Source organism: Lepidochelys olivacea (assembly GCF_965140295.1).
Source record: "Lepidochelys olivacea isolate rLepOli2 genome assembly, chromosome: 10".
NCBI classification, from domain to species: domain Eukaryota; kingdom Metazoa; phylum Chordata; order Testudines; family Cheloniidae; genus Lepidochelys; species Lepidochelys olivacea.
The window spans coordinates 31,665,145-31,683,765 of record NC_140420.1 but is presented as its reverse complement, the minus strand read 5'-3'; the positions used below and the strand labels follow the sequence as shown (position 1 = coordinate 31,683,765).

Genomic DNA, 18,621 nt, shown 5'->3' with positions numbered 1-18,621 from the left:
CCTTCTGTATCCTATCCCTCCCCTCCAGCGTATCTACCACTCCTCCCAGTTTAGTATCATCCGCAAATTTGCTGAGAGTGCAATCCACACCATCCTCCAGATCATTTATGAAGATATTGAGCAAAACCGGCCCCAGGACCGACCCTTGGGGCACTCCACTTGATATCGGCTGCCAACTAGACATGGAGCCATTGATCACTACCCGTTGAGCCCGACAATCTAGCCAGCTTTCTACCCACCTTATAGTGCATTCATCCAGCCCATACTTCCTTAACTTGCTGACAAGAATACTGTGGGAGACCGTGTCAAAAGCTTTGCTAAAGTCAAGAAACAATACACCCACTGCTTTCCCTTTATCCACAGAACCAGTAATCTCATCATAAAAGGCGATTAGATTAGTCAGGCATGACCTTCCCTTGGTGAATCTATGCTGGCTGTTCCTGATCACTTTCCTCTCATGCAAGTGCTTCAGGATTGATTCTTTGAGGACCTGCTCCATGATTTTTCCAGGGACTGAGGTGAGGCTGACTTGCCTGTAGTTCCCAGGATCATCCTCCTTCCCTTTTTTAAAGATTGGCACTACATTAGCCTTTTTCCAGTCATCCGGGACTTCCCCGGTTCGCCACGAGTTTTCAAAGATAATGGCCAATGGCTCTGCAATCACAGCCGCCAATTCCTTCAGCACTCTCGGATGCAACTCGTCCGGCCCCATGGACTTGTGCACGTCCAGCTTTTCTAAATAGTCCCTAACCACCTCTATCTCCACAGTGGGCTGGCCATCTCTTCCCCATTTTGTGATGCCCAGCGCAGCAGTCTGGGAGCTGACCTTGTTAGTGAAAACAGAGGCAAAAGAAACATTGAGTACATTAGCTTTTTCCACATCCTCTGTCACTAGGTTGCCTCCCTCATTCAGTAAGGCCCACACTTTCTTTGGCTTTCTTCTTGTTGCCAACATACCTGAAGAAACCCTTCTTGTTACTCTTGACATCTCTGGCTAGCTGCAGCTCCAGGTGCGATTTGGCCCTCCTGATATCATTCCTACATGCCCGAGCAATATTTTTATACTCTTCCCTGGTCATATGTCCAACCTTCCACTTCTTGTAAGCTTCTTTTTTATGTTTAAGATCCGCTAAATGGCTCATATAAACTCTGCCAATGTATCCCTTCTGCTAGGCAGCAACAGGAGTAACAAGAGCCAGGTTCAACAGAACATCAGGAGTCCCTTTTAAAATAAATAAAATGGTCAGCTCAAGCCCCACCTGACACCTTGTTCATGTCCAGTTTTTAGAAATTTATAATCTAACCATTGGGACCCTCTTACAGGTGATTTTTCACCACTTCCGAACACAGGGGAGTCCTGGAAATAGGAAACAGGAATCTTTTTTATTTGGTAAACAAGATAGACGTTCCTTAACACAACAAAATAAAATTAGCCAAACCACAAAGTATATATGAAGGGCATGGCCAACTCCATGGGCTCAGTTATTAATTCCCTGGCCTTTTGGGGGGCCTGAGACTTTACTGAAATGCAATCCCCTCAACCAGGCCAAGCTGGGGCTAGTCTGCTCACCCAGGTCCAGTTCCCTGACATCAACTCCACAAGGGTCCAGAAGCCTGGGCTGGAAGCCAGCACAAAGCAAGACACCCAGTGTCTGTCTTTCTCCTGTTCATCTTGGGCTCACTACTGAATCCAAGCCGCTATCCATCAGCTCATGGTGACCCATTTCTCCCAGCGTATCCGCTTCACACTTCATATAACTGTAACCATTTATACAGTTATATGGCACTGTTTCTCAGAACAGCTCACAAGTAAACTACAGAAATGCAGAAAAATAGGCTGTACTTGGCAGTGGTGGTTCAATTTTAATTCCTTGATAAGGTGTCATTTTCCAGTGAATTTACTGCACTATATTTTGTAAAATTAATTAACTCTTAGTAATCTGAGAGGAGACCTCTCTCCAGATTTGTGTCTGTGTCTTAGATGCTTGCAAATGATAAAGGGACACATTGTGATTTGAAGGTATTGGTTCAACATACAGTCCCCTCCACATGCACTGTGTGGAGGGGATGGACCATGGCTCCACCTCTTCCTCACCCTCCCTGTGGTAGGTAGGGCCCATGGAGATATTAGTAGAGAACCCCACTTAGACAAGTTAGATGTCTTCCAGTCAGCAGGGCCTGATGAATTACACATTAGAATACACAAGGAACTGGTTGAAGAGATCTCTGAGCCATCAGCGATTATCTTTGAGAACTCATGGAGGATGGAAGAGATACCAGAGGACTGGAAAAGGGCAAATATAGTACCTATCTATAAAAAGGGGAATAAGGACAATCCAGGGAATTATAGACCAGTCATCTTAACTTCAATACCCAGAAAGATAATGGAACAAATGATCAAACATTCTATTTGTAAGCACCCAGAAGAAAATAAGTTAACAGTCAACATGAATTTGTTAAGAATAAGTTATGTCAAACCAAACTAATATCTTTCTTTGTCAAGGTAACAAGCCTTGTGGACGGGGGAAGCAACAGATTTCATATATTTTGACTTCAGTAAGGCTTTTAATGTGGTCTCTTACTACCTTCTCATAAACAAACTAGAGAAATATAGCCTAGATGAACCTACTATGAGGTGGGTGCAGAACTGGCTGGAAAACCATATTCAGAGAGCAGTTACCAATGGCTCACAATTGAGCTGGAAGGGACCTGCAAGGATCTGTCCTATGTCCAGTACTATTTGATGTCTTCATAAATGATTTGGATAATGGCATAGAGAGTACACTTTATAAAGTTTGTGGATGATACCAAGCTGGGAGGGGTACCAAGCGCTCTGGAGGACAGGATTAGATTTCAACATGATCTTGATAAACTGGAGAAATGGTCTGAAGTAAATAGGATGAAGTTCAATATGGACAAATGCAGAGTACTAAACTTAGGAAGGAATAATCAATTGCATAAATACAAAATGGGAAATGACTCCTAAGGAAGGAGTACTGCAGAAAGGGATGTGGGGGTTATAGTGGATCACAAACTAAATATGAGTCAACAATGTAATTCTGTTGCCCCCAAAAAAAAAAAAAAAGTGATCATTATGGGACGTATCAGGAGTGTTATAAACAAGAAGTAATTTCTTCCACTGTACTCAGTATTGATAAGGCTTCAGCTGGAGTATAGCATCCAACCCTGGGCTCCACACTTCAGGAAAGATGTGGACAAATTGGAGAAAGTCCAGAGCAGAGCAAGAAAAATTATTAAAGGTTTAGAAAACATGACTGACAAGGAAAGATTGTAAAAATTGGGTTTGTTTAGGCTGAAGAAGAGAAGACTGAGGGGGGACATAAGTCTTCAAGTATGTAAAAGGTTGTTATAAAGAGGAGGATGATAAATTGTTCTCTTTAACCCCTGAGGACAAAACAAGAAGCAATGGGTTTAAATTGCAGCAAGGGAGATTTAGGGTAGACATGAGGAAAAAATTCCTGACTGTAAAGGTGGAAAAGCACTGGAACAGGTTATCTAGGAAGGTTGTGGAATCTCCATCTTTCATTGGAGGTTTTTAAGAACAGATTAGACAAAAACCTGTTAGAGATGGTCTACTCTAGATAATCCTGCCGCAATGCAGGGACTGGACTAGATGATTTATCAAGATCCCTTCCAGGCCTACATTTCTGTGATTCTAACCCAGGTAAGTGCAAGGAGAATTGGGCCTGAGAAAATATTCATATTTTTCTCCCTCCTCCTTGTAACAACCTTATATGTACTTGAAAACTGTTATGTCCCACCTCAGTCTTCTCTTCTCCAGACTAAACAAACCCAGTTTTTTCAATCTTCCCTCGTAGGTCATGTTTTTTAGACCTTTAATCATTTTTGTTGCTCTTCTCCTGAACTTTCTCCAATTTGTCCACCTCTTTCCTGAAATGTGGTGCCCAGAACTGGCCACAGTACACAATACAATAATTGCTAGCTTGTATTTATACAAACATTGTGTTTCTGCATCCTCCTCAGCCCACCGCACTGAGGATGCTGGGACAGAGAACAAATTTGTATGAAGGGCTCGGCATATTTGTAAATTTGTATATAGGAATATTTGATGAGGAGGATGATTTGTTTCTGTTTCTGTTGCACACACAGTGCACTTTCCAAACACAATCCCTGCCCGGAAGAGCTCAACCCAAAAAGGCAAAGGGCAGGGAAAAAGGGCATAACCTCTAGTAAAGTGGGTAAGATGGTAATTTGTCACATTGTTGTTAAAACATTTCGTTAACCACAGTGATTTTTATTTAATGCTATTTCTGTACTGTTCCCATATGACTACACTCTGTCCTGGATTTAACCTGGAATTGATGAGCTTCTGTAGTTTGCACACTGAGCTCATTTTTTCTGAGGTCAGTATGTGGTTGGGTTTTATATAAAACAGTTAAATAAAATTGAATTTTAAGACAATAATAGTTAATTAGTGTTTGCCAAAGTCAGAAATACAGTTCTTGGCTCAGGCTCGGCTAGGGAATGGACATGAATCACAAGGAGTTTTCAGAGTGAAGTTGATGGCTTTGATTTGTTGGGAGGGCCCATTGGTTGAATTGGACCCAGGTCCAAATAAGCGGTAATCCATCCTCAGTCCTTGAGGAAATAGTGGCTATTAAGCAAATCTCAGACAGTGTTAATGGAAAGTGAATTTTAAAACAACAACTTAGCGTTCACTCTGGAAACCTGATTCTAGGTGTTCCCTTCCTCCTGTTGGAGAACAGAAACATGCCATGTGATCTGTGTGTCTAATCAGAACTTATCAGAACTGCTGGGAAGGTGACTCTTGAATACCCATAGCAAACTGCTCACAAAACTGCAATAGCAGATTAGTCACAGAAAGTACTCAGCAAATCAGCTAACTAGGGACAGGATTTGAGTGAATCGGTAGCTGCTCATAGCCACTTTGTATGCATGATAAAAGGCGAGATCTGCCTGACCAATGAACGGCATGGACTCCTTCCAAACTCAATGATCTCTTCCCTTTTCCTCAGGCCTGAGGACTGAGACAGGAAGATGTCTGAAGTGCGGCGTGACAGCACGAGCAGTTTACAGCGGAAGAAGCCGCCATGGCTCAAACTCGACATACCGGTGCCCATCTCTGTGGCAATGCCTGAGGAGCCCACCTTTGTGCAGGTACTGGTATGAGTAATGTACGAAGATCGGGGAGGGGGCATAAGGAATGAATATGTGAGTTCAATGTAGTCTGTACGCACAATGGGAAGGGATTTGGATGCTTAGAGCTTTGGACTCTACTGTGTTGAGAGCCTGTTTGCATTATATGGTCTAGGGATACTTTATTATATGGCATTATATGGTCTAGGCCTCCTAGATACAAAACAGGTAGGGCATATTAAATGGTTATTAAGTTACAGGGGTAAGGATGGAAACGAGAGCTTCATTTAAGTCAGGTGATCTGAATTGTACCTTCCAACAGACAAAGGGAGGCAGAAGGTGGGTTGTCTGGAAAGAAAAGATGAAGAGTAAGTGGAGTGTTAACATGTCAGTATGCCAGGAGCATGGGAAATCAGCAACAACCCAGTGGATCCTAAGAGCCACACAATGGACTACAGTACCAGGGAGAATGAAAAAATGGGAATGGGGCGGTTACATATATATCAAGGGCAGAGAGGAACTGGGAAGAAAGTAGCTCCATTAATAAGTGAGGAAGGGATGAAATTAACAATTCATAAATAGTTGATAGTGAACTCTTCTTTTTAAACTTGTCTTCAACAACAACAAAAATAGTGAGAAGGTGTTTAGTACAGGAAGTAAGGTAGGAATAGCCTGTACAATAACTATTGATAAAAGGCAGTTAAGAATTAAATACGTAATAAGTTCCATATGGTGATGCTGGCATCTATTATCCCCTCCCTTCCCCATGGAGCCTGGTTTGCAGCTCTTGATATGAAGGACGTCTATGTCCACGTCGACATTCACCCAACCCACTGGAAATTTCTCCCTTTCCGGGTAGAACTACATCACTACCAGAATGGTATTTAGTCATTATTTAACTGCATCACATTGTTGGCTTATATTCAAATTGTGATCCACTATCACCCCAGACCCTTTTCAGAAGTACTACCACCTAACTAGTTATTCCCCATTTTCTATTTGTGCAAGGATCTGGAGGATGGTGTGGATTGCACTCTCAGCAAATTTGCGGATGATACTAAACTGGGAGGAGTGGTAGATACGCTGGAGGGGAGGGATAGGATACAGAAGGACCTAGACAAATTGGAGGATTGGGCCAAAAGAAATCTGATGAGGTTCAATAAGGATAAGTGCAGAGTCCTGCACTTAGGACGGAAGAATCCCATGCACCGCTACAGACTAGGGACCGAATGGCTAGGCAGCAGTTCTGCAGAAAAGGACCTAGGGGTGACAGTGGACGAGAAGCTGGATATGAGTCAGCAGTGTGCCCTTGTTGCCAAGAAGGCCAATGGCATTTTGGGATGTATAAGTAGGGGCATAGCGAGCAGATCGAGGGACGTGATCGTTCCCCTCTATTCGACATTGGTGAGGCCTCATCTGGAGTACTGTGTCCAGTTTTGGGCCCCACACTACAAGAAGGATGTGGATAAATTGGAGAGAGTCCAGCGAAGGGCAACAAAAATGATTAGGGGTCTAGAACACATGAGTTATGAGGAGAGGCTGAGGGAGCTGGGATTGTTTAGCCTGCAGAAGAGAAGAATGAGGGGGGATTTGATAGCTGCTTTCAACTACCTGAAAGGGGGTTCCAAAGAGGATGGCTCTAGACTGTTCTCAATGGTAGCAGATGACAGAACGAGGAGTAATGGTCTCAAGTTGCAGTGGGGGAGGTTTAGATTGGATATTAGGAAAAACTTTTTCACTAAGAGGGTGGTAAAACATTGGAATGTGTTACCTAGGGAGGTGGTAGAATCTCCTTCCTTAGAGGTTTTTAAGGTCAGGCTTGACAAAGCCCTGGCTGGGATGATTTAACTGGGAATTGGTCCTGCTTCGAGCAGGGGGTTGGACTAGATGACCTTCAGGGGTCCCTTCCAACCCTGATATTCTATGATTTGATTTTTTCTACCTAAATGCAAAGTACTTTACTTATCTTTATTGAATTGCATCTTGTTGAATTCAGAACAATTCTCCAATTTGTCAAGGTCATTTTGAATTCTAATTCTGTTTTCCAACGTGCTTGCAACTCCTCCCAGTTTGGCGTCATCTGCAAATTTCATAAGCATACTCTCCACTCTATTATACAGGTCATTAATGAAAATATTGAATAGTACCAGACCCAGGACTGACTTTTCTGACATCCCACTAGATATGACTTTTTGGTTTGACAGTGAACCATTGATAACTACTCTTTGCGTACAGTCTTTCAACCAGTTGTGCCCCCACTTTATAGTAACTTCATCTAGAATGCATTTCCTAGTTTGCTCGAGAGAAAGTCATGTGGAACTAATCTCCATGCTTGAATAATAAGAGTATAGAAGTAGGGAATGTTCTATCGACCACCTGACCAGAATGGTGACAGTGGTTTGTGAAATGCTCAGGGAGATCAGAGAGGCTACAAAAACAGAAAACCCAATAATAATGGTGGATGTCAACTATTCCCTTATTGACTGGGTACATGTACCTCATGCAGAGATAAAATTTCTAGACACCTTTAACAATTGCTTCTTGGAGCAGCTAGTCCAGGAATGCACAAGGGGAGAGGCATTTTTGATTTAGTCCTAAGTCATGGAGTCCTAAAGTACACAGGATCTGGTCCAAGAGTTGAAAATAGCTGAACTGTTCGGTAACAGTGAATATAATGTAACTAAATTTAATGTGCTTGTAGGGGGGAAAATGCCAATGAAACCCTCCACAGTAGCATTTAACTTCAAAAAGGGCAACTACCTAAAAATGAGGAGGCTAGTTTAAAAAAAATTAAAAGGAACAGTCACAAGAGTGAAATGCTTGCAAGCTGCATGGAAAATATTTTAAGATACCATAATAGAGGCTCAAACTGAATATATACACCAAATAAAAACAACAAAAAAACAGTAAGAGGACCAAAAAATGCCCCTGTGGCTAAACAACATAATTAAAGAGGTGGTTAGAGGCAAAAAGGCATCCTTTTAAAAATTGGAAGTCAAATCCTAATGAGGAAATTAGAAAGGAGCATATACTCTGGCAAGTCAAGTGTAAAAATGTAATCAGGCAGGCTGAAAAAGAATTTGAAGAGCAACTAGCAAGACGCAAACGAAAGCAACATTTTTTTTTAAGTACATCAGAAGCAGGAAGCCTGCCAAACAGCCAGGGGGCCGCTGGATGATCCAGGTGCTAAAGGAGCACTCGAGGAAGACAAGGCCATTGTGGAGAAGCTACATGAATTCTTTGCATCTGTCTTCACTGGAGAGGCTGTGAGGGAGATTCCTTAGGTGACAAATCTGAGATACTGTCCCAGATTGAGGTGTCAATAGAGGAGGTTTTGGAATAAATTAAATGGTAATAAGTCCTTTGGACCAGATAGTATTCACCCAAGAGTTCTGAAGGAAATGCAGATATGAAATTGCAGAACTACTAGCTGCAGTATGTAACCTATTGCTTAAATAAGCCTTTGTACTAGATGCCTAGAGGATATCTAATGCAAAGCTGATTTTTAAAAAAGTGTCTAGAGGTGATCCTGGCAATTACAGGCCGGTAAGTCTAACTTCAGTATGAGGGAAATTGGTGAAACTATAGGAAAGAACAGAATTATCAGACGCATAGAGGAACATGATATTTGAGGAAGAGTCAGCTTGGCTTTTGTAAAGGAAAATCATGCCTCATCAAATCTATTAAAATTCTTAGAGAGGATCAACAAATGTGGACAAGGATGATCCAGTTGATATAGTGTACTTGAAGTTTCAGAAAGCCTTTGACAAAGTCCCGCACCAAGGGCTCTTAAGCAAAGTAAGCTGTCATGTGATAAGAGGGAAGATCCTTTCCTGGATCAGTAACTGGTTAAAAGATAGGAAACAAAGGGTAGGAATAAATGGTCAGTTTTCACAATGGAGAGAGGTAAATAGTGATGTCCCCCAAGGACATATTCATAAATGATCTGGGAAAGGGGGTAAACAATGAGGTGGCAAAGTTTGCAGATGATACAAAATTACTCAAGATAGTTAAGTCCAAAGCAGACTGAAGAGTTACAAATGGATATCACAAAATTGGGTGACTGGGCAACAAAATGGCAGATGAAATTCAATAATGATTAATGCAAAGTAATGTTAATTGGAAAACATAATCCAACTATACATACTAAATTAGCTGTTATCACTCAAACTGTGATCTTGGAGACATCACGGCTAGTTCTCTGAAAACATCTGCTCAATATGCAACAGCAAACCCAAAAGCTAACAGTGTTAGCAACCATTACGAAAGGGATCGATAATAAGACAGAAAACATAATAATGCCGCTATAGACATCCATAGTAACCCACACTTTTACACTGCATGTGATTCCAGTTGCCCCATCTCAAAAAAGAAATATCAGAATTGGAAAAGGTACAAAGAGGGGTAACAAAAATGATTAGGGGTATGAAACAGCTTCCATATGAGTAGAGATTAAAAAGATTGGGATTGTTCATTTTAGAAAAGATGACAAAGGGGTGATACGATAGAGATCTATGAAATCATGAATGATGTGAAGAAAGTCAATAAGAAAGTATTATTTACCCCCACGTAACACGGGAACTAGGGATCACCCAATGAAATTGAATAGGCAGAAGGTTTAAGACGAACAAAGGAAGTACTTCACACAATGGAGAGTGAACCCGTGGAACTCATTGCCAGGGGATGTTGTGAAGGCCAAAAGTATAACTGGGTTTAAAAGGAATTAGAGAAGTTCATGGAGGATAGTCCAACTATTGGTCTTAGCCAAGATGGTTAGGGATGCAACCCTGTGCTCTCAATGTCCCTAAGCATCTGACTGCCAGAAGCTGGGTTTGGACAACAGGATGGATCCACTTGATAACTGCCCTGTTCTGTTCATTCCCTCTGAAGCATCTGGCATTGGCTGCTGTCACAAGGCAAGATACTGGGCGAAATGGACCATTGGTCTGACCCAGTGTGACCATTCTTATGTTCTTACAGTGTCAAAAGCCTTACTAAAATCAAGAAAGACCATATTTAATGCTTTTCCTCTATCCACTAGGCTATTAACCCTTTCAAGGAAGGAAATTAGGTTGGTTTGGTATGATTTGTTCTTGACAAATCCATGCTGACTATTCCTTTCATAACCCTGTTATCCTCTGATTGTTTAATAATTTGTTCCACTATCTTTCTAGGTATTGAATTTAGGCTGTCTGGTCTATGATTCCTTGAGTCCTCTTTGTTCCCCTTTGTAAAGACAGGTACTATGTATCCTCTTCTCCAGTTGCCTGGGACCTGACCTGTCCTCCCATGAGTTTGCCAAAGATAATTGCTAATAGATCTGAGATCGCTTCAGCTAGTTCCTTGAGTACTCTAAGATGAAATACATCAGGTCCTGCTAACTTGAATACATCTAACGTATCTAAATATTCTTTAACCTGTTCTTTCCCTATTTTGGCTTTTGTTCCTTCCCCCTTGTTGTTTTAATGTTAATTGTGTTGAGTATCTGGTCACTGTGAGAGAGCAAAGGGAGCGAAGGAGCTGCCTGCAGAATCCTGGGCCAGGCTTGCTAAATGAGCCAGTTGGAGACACCTGTTGCAGGGAAGGAACCTCAAGCAGCTGGTTCCTTCTGAGAGAGCTGAAGCAGTTCTGTTGGGGAGAGACTGACACTTGGGAAGCTGCAAGGGAGTCAGCTTGTGTAGGGTAGATGCAAACTGATAGGAGAGGCTCTGTGAGGAAACCATTTCTGCCCCCAGGCTCTGAGGTAAGAGCCAGGCCTTGGAACAGATTTGTGGGGGGGCTCTGTGAGTGAGTGGTAAAATTCCTCCTTTGTGTTTGCTTTTTTTGGAGCTTTGTAAAGAAAGAAACCAGACCCCAAGAAGGACTATATTTGGAGGAGAGAGACTGTGTGTGGTTTGTCCAAGGAGCCCTGAGAAAGGGGAAACGGGGGGAGGGGGGGCACTGCAGACATACCTATGGCCATGAGGGGGCGTTACAGTCGTCATAACTTTTTTACTGAAGACTGAAACAGAATAGGCGTTAAGCACCTCAGCTTTCTTCATGCCAGCTGTTATTAGCTCTCCTTCCCCACTAGGTAGAGGACCTACCCTTTCCTTCGTCTTAATCTTGCTCCTAATATATTTAAAGAACCTCTTCGTATTGTCTTTTATGTCCCCTGCAAGTTGTAACTCATTTTGTGCCGTAGTCTTTCTAATTTTGTCCCTACCTGCTTGTGCTGTTCTTAGCGATTCATCTGTATTTCCACATTTTATAGAACTGTACTAAATGTACAGTTTGGACAGAATTCTGTGCAGTGCTGAGAGTGCCCCTCTAGGGAAGGCTGCGAGACATTCTCTATTTTAGGCCCTTAGTTTCACACACTCCCTTCTGGGCTGATAAAATGTGGAAACACAGATTATTTTGATTTTCAGGTAATTAAAATGCTCCTGATGGAGTCATATTGGCCTCTTACTATTATTCCTATCTTTCCTTCACATTGGGATAATTTGCTGTTGTGCCTTTTATATTGTCTCCTTGAGAAACTGCCAACTCTCTTGAACTCCTTTTTCCCTTAGATTTTTTTTCCCATGGGACCTTACCTACCACTTCTCTCAATTTGTTAAAGTCTGCTTTTTTTAAATCCATTGTCCTTCTGCTGCTGCTCTCACTCCTTCCTTTTCTTAGAGTCATGAAATCTGTCATTTCATGGTCACTTTCACCTATATTACCTTCTACCTTCAGGTTTGCTACCAATTCCTCCCTGCTGGTCAGAATGAAATCTAAAATTCTTGTGTCCCTGGTTACTTCCTCTGCTTTCAGAAACAAAAAGTTGTCCCCAGTGCACTCCAGGAACTTGCTGGAGATCTTGTGTTTTGCTGTATTACTTTTCCAACAGATGTCTGAGTACTTAAAGTCCTGTATTACTACCAGGTCTTGTGTTTTGGATACGATGGCAAAGTCCGTCTCCTCACTCATGTGACTAGTGCCCAGTTCTGGGGTTGCAGCGCTGTGAGCCTGGGGGTGTGTAGGGAGAGAGGCCCGGACCATAAGTAACACATCTTTCTCACCTACTCAGCACTGTGGCAAAGCCTAGAGCAGGGGCAGAAGCCTGGTGCAAGAGCTTTGCCACAGACCCGGCCAGTAGCACTTGTTAGCCCACGAGCTATTCGTGCCCTGCAATGAACAAACAGCCCTTGGCTAGGGAAGCTGCTATACTGTTGGTTCCTTTGTGTTTCATGTCCCTGTTGGGTTTTGCTAGGGAATGAATGTGCAGCATGAATGCAGGGGCACTGAAATGCTCCCCACTTTGTTTTGCAGCCATTTAAACGCCAGGCCTTCCTGAGAAGCGTCAGCATGCCTGCTGAGAACACCCGCATCCCCTCCCCGCCAAACGAGGTGCGGCGGCCCATGCTACAACGACAGACCTCCATCACCCAAACCATCAGAAGGTAAGATGTGGCATATTGTGCACACAGAGACTGTTTTAAGAGGGAAAGGTGAAGGCCTTGGGATTTGCTGCTGACAAGCCTCCTGGCTTCGTTTGCACTTTCTGAAGAGATGCAGCAATTTCCTGCTGAGGATTCTGGATGTTGGAGTCCAAGGAGCAGTTTCCTCTACTAACGAGTGGTTTAGTTAGAACTGCTCCTGGGAGATCAGCGCTTGCCTACGTTGCTGCATTACACTCTCCACCTTGCATTAGAAGTGCCTTATCATGATTTTTACTGAACAGAATATTTTCGGAGCGTTAGGACTGCCTGTTCGCTTTGACTTGGTCAAAGCCCTTCAGAAGATTATAGTGTTTGGGAAGATACTTCAAATCATTGCAAAGGGGGCAGGGTCATGGTTTTTGGGCTGCACACAGAGAAGCAGTATGTGCTAGCCAAAGAGCTTCTGTTGTCCTCCTGTGCCCCAAGCCCAGTCCTAGAGGTCTCCTGGGGCCAGCAGCTCTACACCGTCCTTATTCAGGGCCATTTGCACTTGGCCCAGTATGACCTCAAGCTGCTGTTTTGCCAGAACCAATGGAAATGAAGGGCTTCCTTGGCTGAGATCCAGCTGCAGCTGGAGGGGCCATGGGCAACAGTTAGTTTGGACAGAATTCTGTGCAGTGCTGAGAGTGACCCTCTAGGGAAGGCTGCGAGACATACTCTATTTTAGGCCCTTAGTTTCACACACTCCCTTCTGGGCTGATGTGTTCTCGGCTTGGTCTCTGCCCAGAGGGAAGATCTTTGGAAAGTTTGAGCAAATTTCCTTTGGCTGCTTGTGTTTATGGCGTGTCAAACAATGCACTTCTTGCCTTGTGCAAGCAGTCTGACCATCCCTTTTGAAACGGCAGAACCAGCTGATGTCTGCCTGACGTCTGCTCTGAAGCTTCTCTCTCTCTCACCAGCAGAAGTTGGTCTAATAAAAGATATTACCTCACCTGCCTTGTGTGTCTGACATCTGTACAGCAGCCTGGCCCTGATGGTTCTTAGGAAGGTACATGTGCCTGGATGTGTTTGGGGAAAGAACCCTTGAAAATAGGCAGTTGTTGGAGAAGGAGGGAATCCTGCTGTGCAGACGTAGAGCAGGGGAGAGAGAGCTGCTCTGCAGCTGTTCCCATGGCATCTGCTTTCTTGGCTGCCACCTTTATGCACTTGGGACTTTTGGGGTTCTGGAGAACTTGGTGGGATGGTGTCTGCCCTCAGGACTGAGAGCAACCCCCTGCCTTGTTAGTGATGTCTGTATATTGGGGTAACATGCATCTGCATCCCCAACTGGTCCTGAAGCCCCAGGTCACATTAACAGGCAGAAGTGACTTTTCTGTCTGTATTAGGCATACTGATCCAGTTTCTCCCAGATGTGGCTATCTCCTTCCTGATCCCTGCCCTATGACTTTTGGCCTGGTTAATATTTATCATATTATAGTAGCTGCCAGAACTCCAGACAAAATTGGGGCCCCAGTGCTCTGGGTACCTGAACAAACGCAGTGTGAGACTTGCCCCATGGATGAACAACATGCACAGCTGAATGGTCCCCGCTCAGTTATACTCTTTTCCTAATTATCATTTTAAATAGTCCCCCCCCCGCCCCATTCCTGAAAATGTGACGTGGGGAACACGCTTGTACGTCTGGCTCTTGGGTGTGATGGATTTGATCCCCATCTCACATACTCCGCTAATGTGGTTCTGCTGGCTGTAAGGAGGTCATTCCCCGTTTATGGGAGAGGAGCCTTCAGCTCCCTTGATGATGAGCACCTCCCTCTGCATCTGCCCTTGGTGCCTGGGAGGCCACTGGGGCTTGGAGGGTTGATGGCCTCTGTGCTGCCATCCAGAGGGCAGCGGTGTCAGGTCTAACAGGGCAGAAAGTCCATTCATCAGTGTATGTTGGGATGTCTCTGGGGTTCACAGCCTGTTCATTCCCTAATCTCCTACCTACCCCCTCCCTGCCAACAATCACTTTCTCAGACCTCCTGAACAGTACACAGAGTCCTGAACACCTGGCATTGGGCCAGGTTCATTGCTGCTCTGTGACCTTTGTAACAGCTAGACTGGCCATAGGGAAGGCATGAGCACCCTGCTCAAGAAATAGGGAATACACCATGGAGAAGGGGCCTGTGTCAGGCCCAATACCTGAACCACTACCTCGGCAGGAGCTCTGAGCACTGGGTGCATTCTGGGGGATAGGCCAGAGAAGTGAGGGGGGCAGTTGAGGTTAGGAGGCGGTTCGGCCGGCTCAGCCCTGAGCCCCAGCAATTCTGCACCCTTGTAATGGCCCATAGGGACCATTGCAACTGGGCACAAGTTAGGGCAGCCCCTAAATGTGGGAGGCACAGGCTGCCTCCCCTCTATCCTTGCATTAGCACAGCTGTGGGATGAATCTTCCCCCTGGTGCTGTTCAGAGGGGTGAGGGCTCCTTGGGCTGTGGAGGGGCTACAGCAGGTGCAGAATGGTCCCTGGATAGTGGAGAAGCTGCTCATGCTCCATTGAGGAGCTGAGGTCAGATGATCTGCTCATGCCAACAGTCCCTAGATCTGACTCTCTGGGCCTGGTCCTGGGCAGGGCATGCTTGGTGCTGGGTCTTTGGCTATTGATCTGACGGAGTTTGAGTCCTGCCTTTCTGGGCATGTTGGAAAATCCATTTACTCTCTCAGGCTGGGGGTAGCTGTGGGCTCTGCTTGGTAGCCTGGATCTGGCGTTGTGTCTCTGCTGTAGTGAACGTTTCTATTGTTTGTTTTGTGCACTGTTATTTTACAGCCCTGAGACGTGCACAAGGCCCCTCCCAGTGCAACTGGAGAGTCACAATTCCTGGGTGGGTAAATGGCTCAGAAGTCCCATTTGCCTTCATGTCACGTACAGGAACTTTCGAAAATGTTCTCCTGCTCTGAAAAGGTGATTTCAAACATGCTGCAGTAAGACAATGTAGCTGTTCCACACAGGCTTGTACACAGCAGAGAGGGTCTGCTAAGGGCACTGCTTTTCTTTATGCCTTTTGGCAAGTGTCTTTGACTCATGGCTTGTAGATGGTCCACCAGATTCCTAAGGAATGGGGAATGGGTCTGGTGGACCAGCTTGGAAGGGTATTCCATGAGCAGGAGGGAGTTGTAGGAGATGCAAACGGGGCACTGAGCGTGGGAGAAAAGGGTGGGAAATGCTGTAATAAAAGACTAGGTCAGATAAGTAGGAAGGGCAAGACTAGAAATGTACATTTGATACAAAGAAGGTGGAGAGCCAGTCGAGAGATGCAAGGACGGGGTCTGATGAGCTGGCCAGAAAGATGATCTCAGCAGCTGTGTTGTGTGGACTGGGCAGCACTGTGTGTATCAGGGAGTCTGCAGACATTAAGGCAGGAGATGATGGGGGTCTGGATGAGAGTTTTAGTGGTATGGACAGAAAGGAAAGAGCAGATCTTAGTGATGCTGAAGAAGAAGAATCAGCAGGATTCTCTCCCATGGCCTAGATTCCAGTGTAGGGAGATGAAAGGGTAAGAGCCAGAGGTCCCCCAAGGGAGAGGGAGGAGATAGGGGTAGACAATGGCTGAGATGGAGGGGTAGGGAGGGAAGATCAGGAGCCCAGTTTTGGTCCTGTTGAGTTTAAATTGACAGTAAGACTTCCAGGAGAAAGCTGGGAGTGTTTAATTCAGCTTCCTGGCCTCTGCCCCTACTTTCACGGGGGCTGGACAGCAGCACCCTCATTTCATAGAGAAAGCATCTGACGCATGGAGAGGTAAAAGCCAACATTTCCAAGTGTTGGTTCCTAAAGGTGGGCAGCTCGATCCATGTTCAGTAGGGCTGTTGATTAATCACAGTTAACTCAGACGATTAATTCAAAAAAATTAATCCCGATTAATTGAAGTTTTAATCTCACTGTTAAACAATAGAATACCGGTTGAAATTTATTAAATATTTGGATGTTTTTCTACATTTTCATATGTATTGTATTCTGTGTTCTAATTGAAATCAGTGTATATTATTTGTTATTACAAATATTTGCATGTAAAAATGATAAACAAAACAAACAATTCAACGAAACAATTATTTTTCAATTCACCTCATACAAGTACTGTGATGCAGTCTCTTTGTGGTGAAAGTGCAACTTACAAATGTAGAATTTTTTGTTACATAACTACACTCAAAAACAAAACAATGTAAAACGTCAGGGCCTACAAGTCCACTCAGTCTTCTTGTTCAGCCAATCGCTAAGACAAACAAGTTTGTTTACTTTTATGGGAGATACTGCTACCCACTTCCTATTTACAATGTCACCAGAAAGTCAGAACAGGCATTTGCATGGGACTTTTGTAGCTGGCATTGCAAGGTATTTACGTGCCAGATATGCTAAATATTTATATGCCCCTTCATGCTTTAGCCACCATTCCAGAGACATGCTTCCATGCTGATGACGCTCGTTTAAAAAAAAAGGTGTTAATTAAATTTGTGACTGAACTCCTTGGCAGAGAATTGTATGTCCCTTGCTCTGTTTTACCTGCATTTTGCCATATATCTCATGTTATACCACTCTCGGATGATGACCCTGCACATGTTGTTCATTTTAAGAACACTTTCACTGCAGATTTGACAAAACGCAAAGAAGGTACCAATGTGAGATTTCTAAAGATAGCTACAGCACTTGATCTAAGGTTTAAGAATCTGAAGTGCCTTCCAAAATCTGAAAGGGACAAGGTGTGGAGCATGCTTTCAGAAGTCTTAAAAGAGCAATACTCCAATGCAGAAATTACAGAACCAGAACCACCAAAAAAGAAAATCAGCCTTCTGCTGGTGGCATGTGACTCACATGATGGAAATGAACATATGTCGGTCCGCACTGCTTTGGATCATTATCGAGCAGAACTCGTCATCAGCATGAATGCATGTCCTCTGGAATGGTAGTTGAAGCAGCAAGGGACATATGAATCTTTAGCGCACCTGGCACATAAATATCTTGTGATGCCGGCTACAATGGTGTCATGAGAACGCCTGTTTTCACTTTCAGGTGACATTGTAAACAAGAAGCGGGCAGCATTATCTCCTGCCAATGTAAACAAATTTGTTTGTCTGACCAATTGGCTGAACAAGAAGTAGGACTGAGTGGACTTGCAGGCTCTAAAATTTTACATTGTTTTATTTTTGAATGCAGTTTTTGTACATAATTCTACATTTGTAAGTTCAACTTCATGATAGAGATTGCACTACAGTACTTGTATTAGATGAATTGAAAAATACTAGTTCTTGTTTTTATATAGTGCAAATATTTGTAATAAAAAGTAAAGTGAGCACTGTACACTTTGTATTCTGTGTTGTAATTGAAATCAATATATTTGAAAATGTAGAAAACACCCAAAAATATTTCAATAAATGGTATTCTATTATTATTATTTAACAGTGTGATTAATGGCACGATTAATCGTGATTAATTTTTTTAATCTCTTGACAGCCCTAATATTTAGGCACCTAAATAGAAAGTGGCTTCAGTTCCAGAAGTCTGGGGGACACGGGCCTCTCTGGAGTCAGCAGGAGTCTTGGGGAAATCAGGGCAAGAGTGTAAGTGCATGAAAGGGAGTCTGTGGCCTACCACATTGCCCCAGGCCCTGCTCTTGCCCCAGGCCCCGCTCCAAGTTACAAGCACAGAGGCTCTTTTCTGCCATTCCCAGCTTCTCTCTGCAAGGTTGTGCTGTCCATCAGAGCATGGCCTTGGGTGCACCTGGTCTCAGCTGTCACTGTGGTGAAAATGTTATGAACAGGAATAAATGACAGTGCGATACCCTCCCTTTACCCCGTCCCCAGTGGCAATGGGAAAAGGCACCTCTCATTTGCTGCCTCTCCCTGCAGGCTCTCTCCCTTCAGCTCTCTTTTCTTTGCAGCAGACGGGTACGGTTTGAGAGGATTCAGACCCTGCCTATTCATGGGCACCGGGCAGGCAGGAGGCCCCTGAGAAAAAGGCAGTCAGTTCCCCGATCGCTTTTCAGGTACCCGTGGTGTTGAGTGTGAAGCCCAGCCAATGCATGTGTGTGGGAGGGCTGCTGTGAATC

General features: G+C 44.0%; 1 protein-coding gene across 2 annotated transcripts in view; it reads left to right on the top strand.

Annotated features, from left to right (window-relative positions):
• The window catches only part of RHBDF1 (rhomboid 5 homolog 1), a 110,399-nt gene that overhangs the window by 51,549 nt on the left and 40,229 nt on the right, over positions 1 to 18,621 (top strand). For both annotated transcript variants that reach the window (XM_084640692.1, XM_084640691.1), the window contains exons 2-3: positions 5,019 to 5,160; positions 12,436 to 12,566. In XM_084640692.1, coding sequence (XP_084496818.1) covers positions 5,041 to 5,160; positions 12,436 to 12,566 — 251 coding nt within the window. In that variant the 5' untranslated portion in view covers positions 5,019 to 5,040. The remainder of the gene's footprint in view (positions 1 to 5,018; positions 5,161 to 12,435; positions 12,567 to 18,621) is intronic.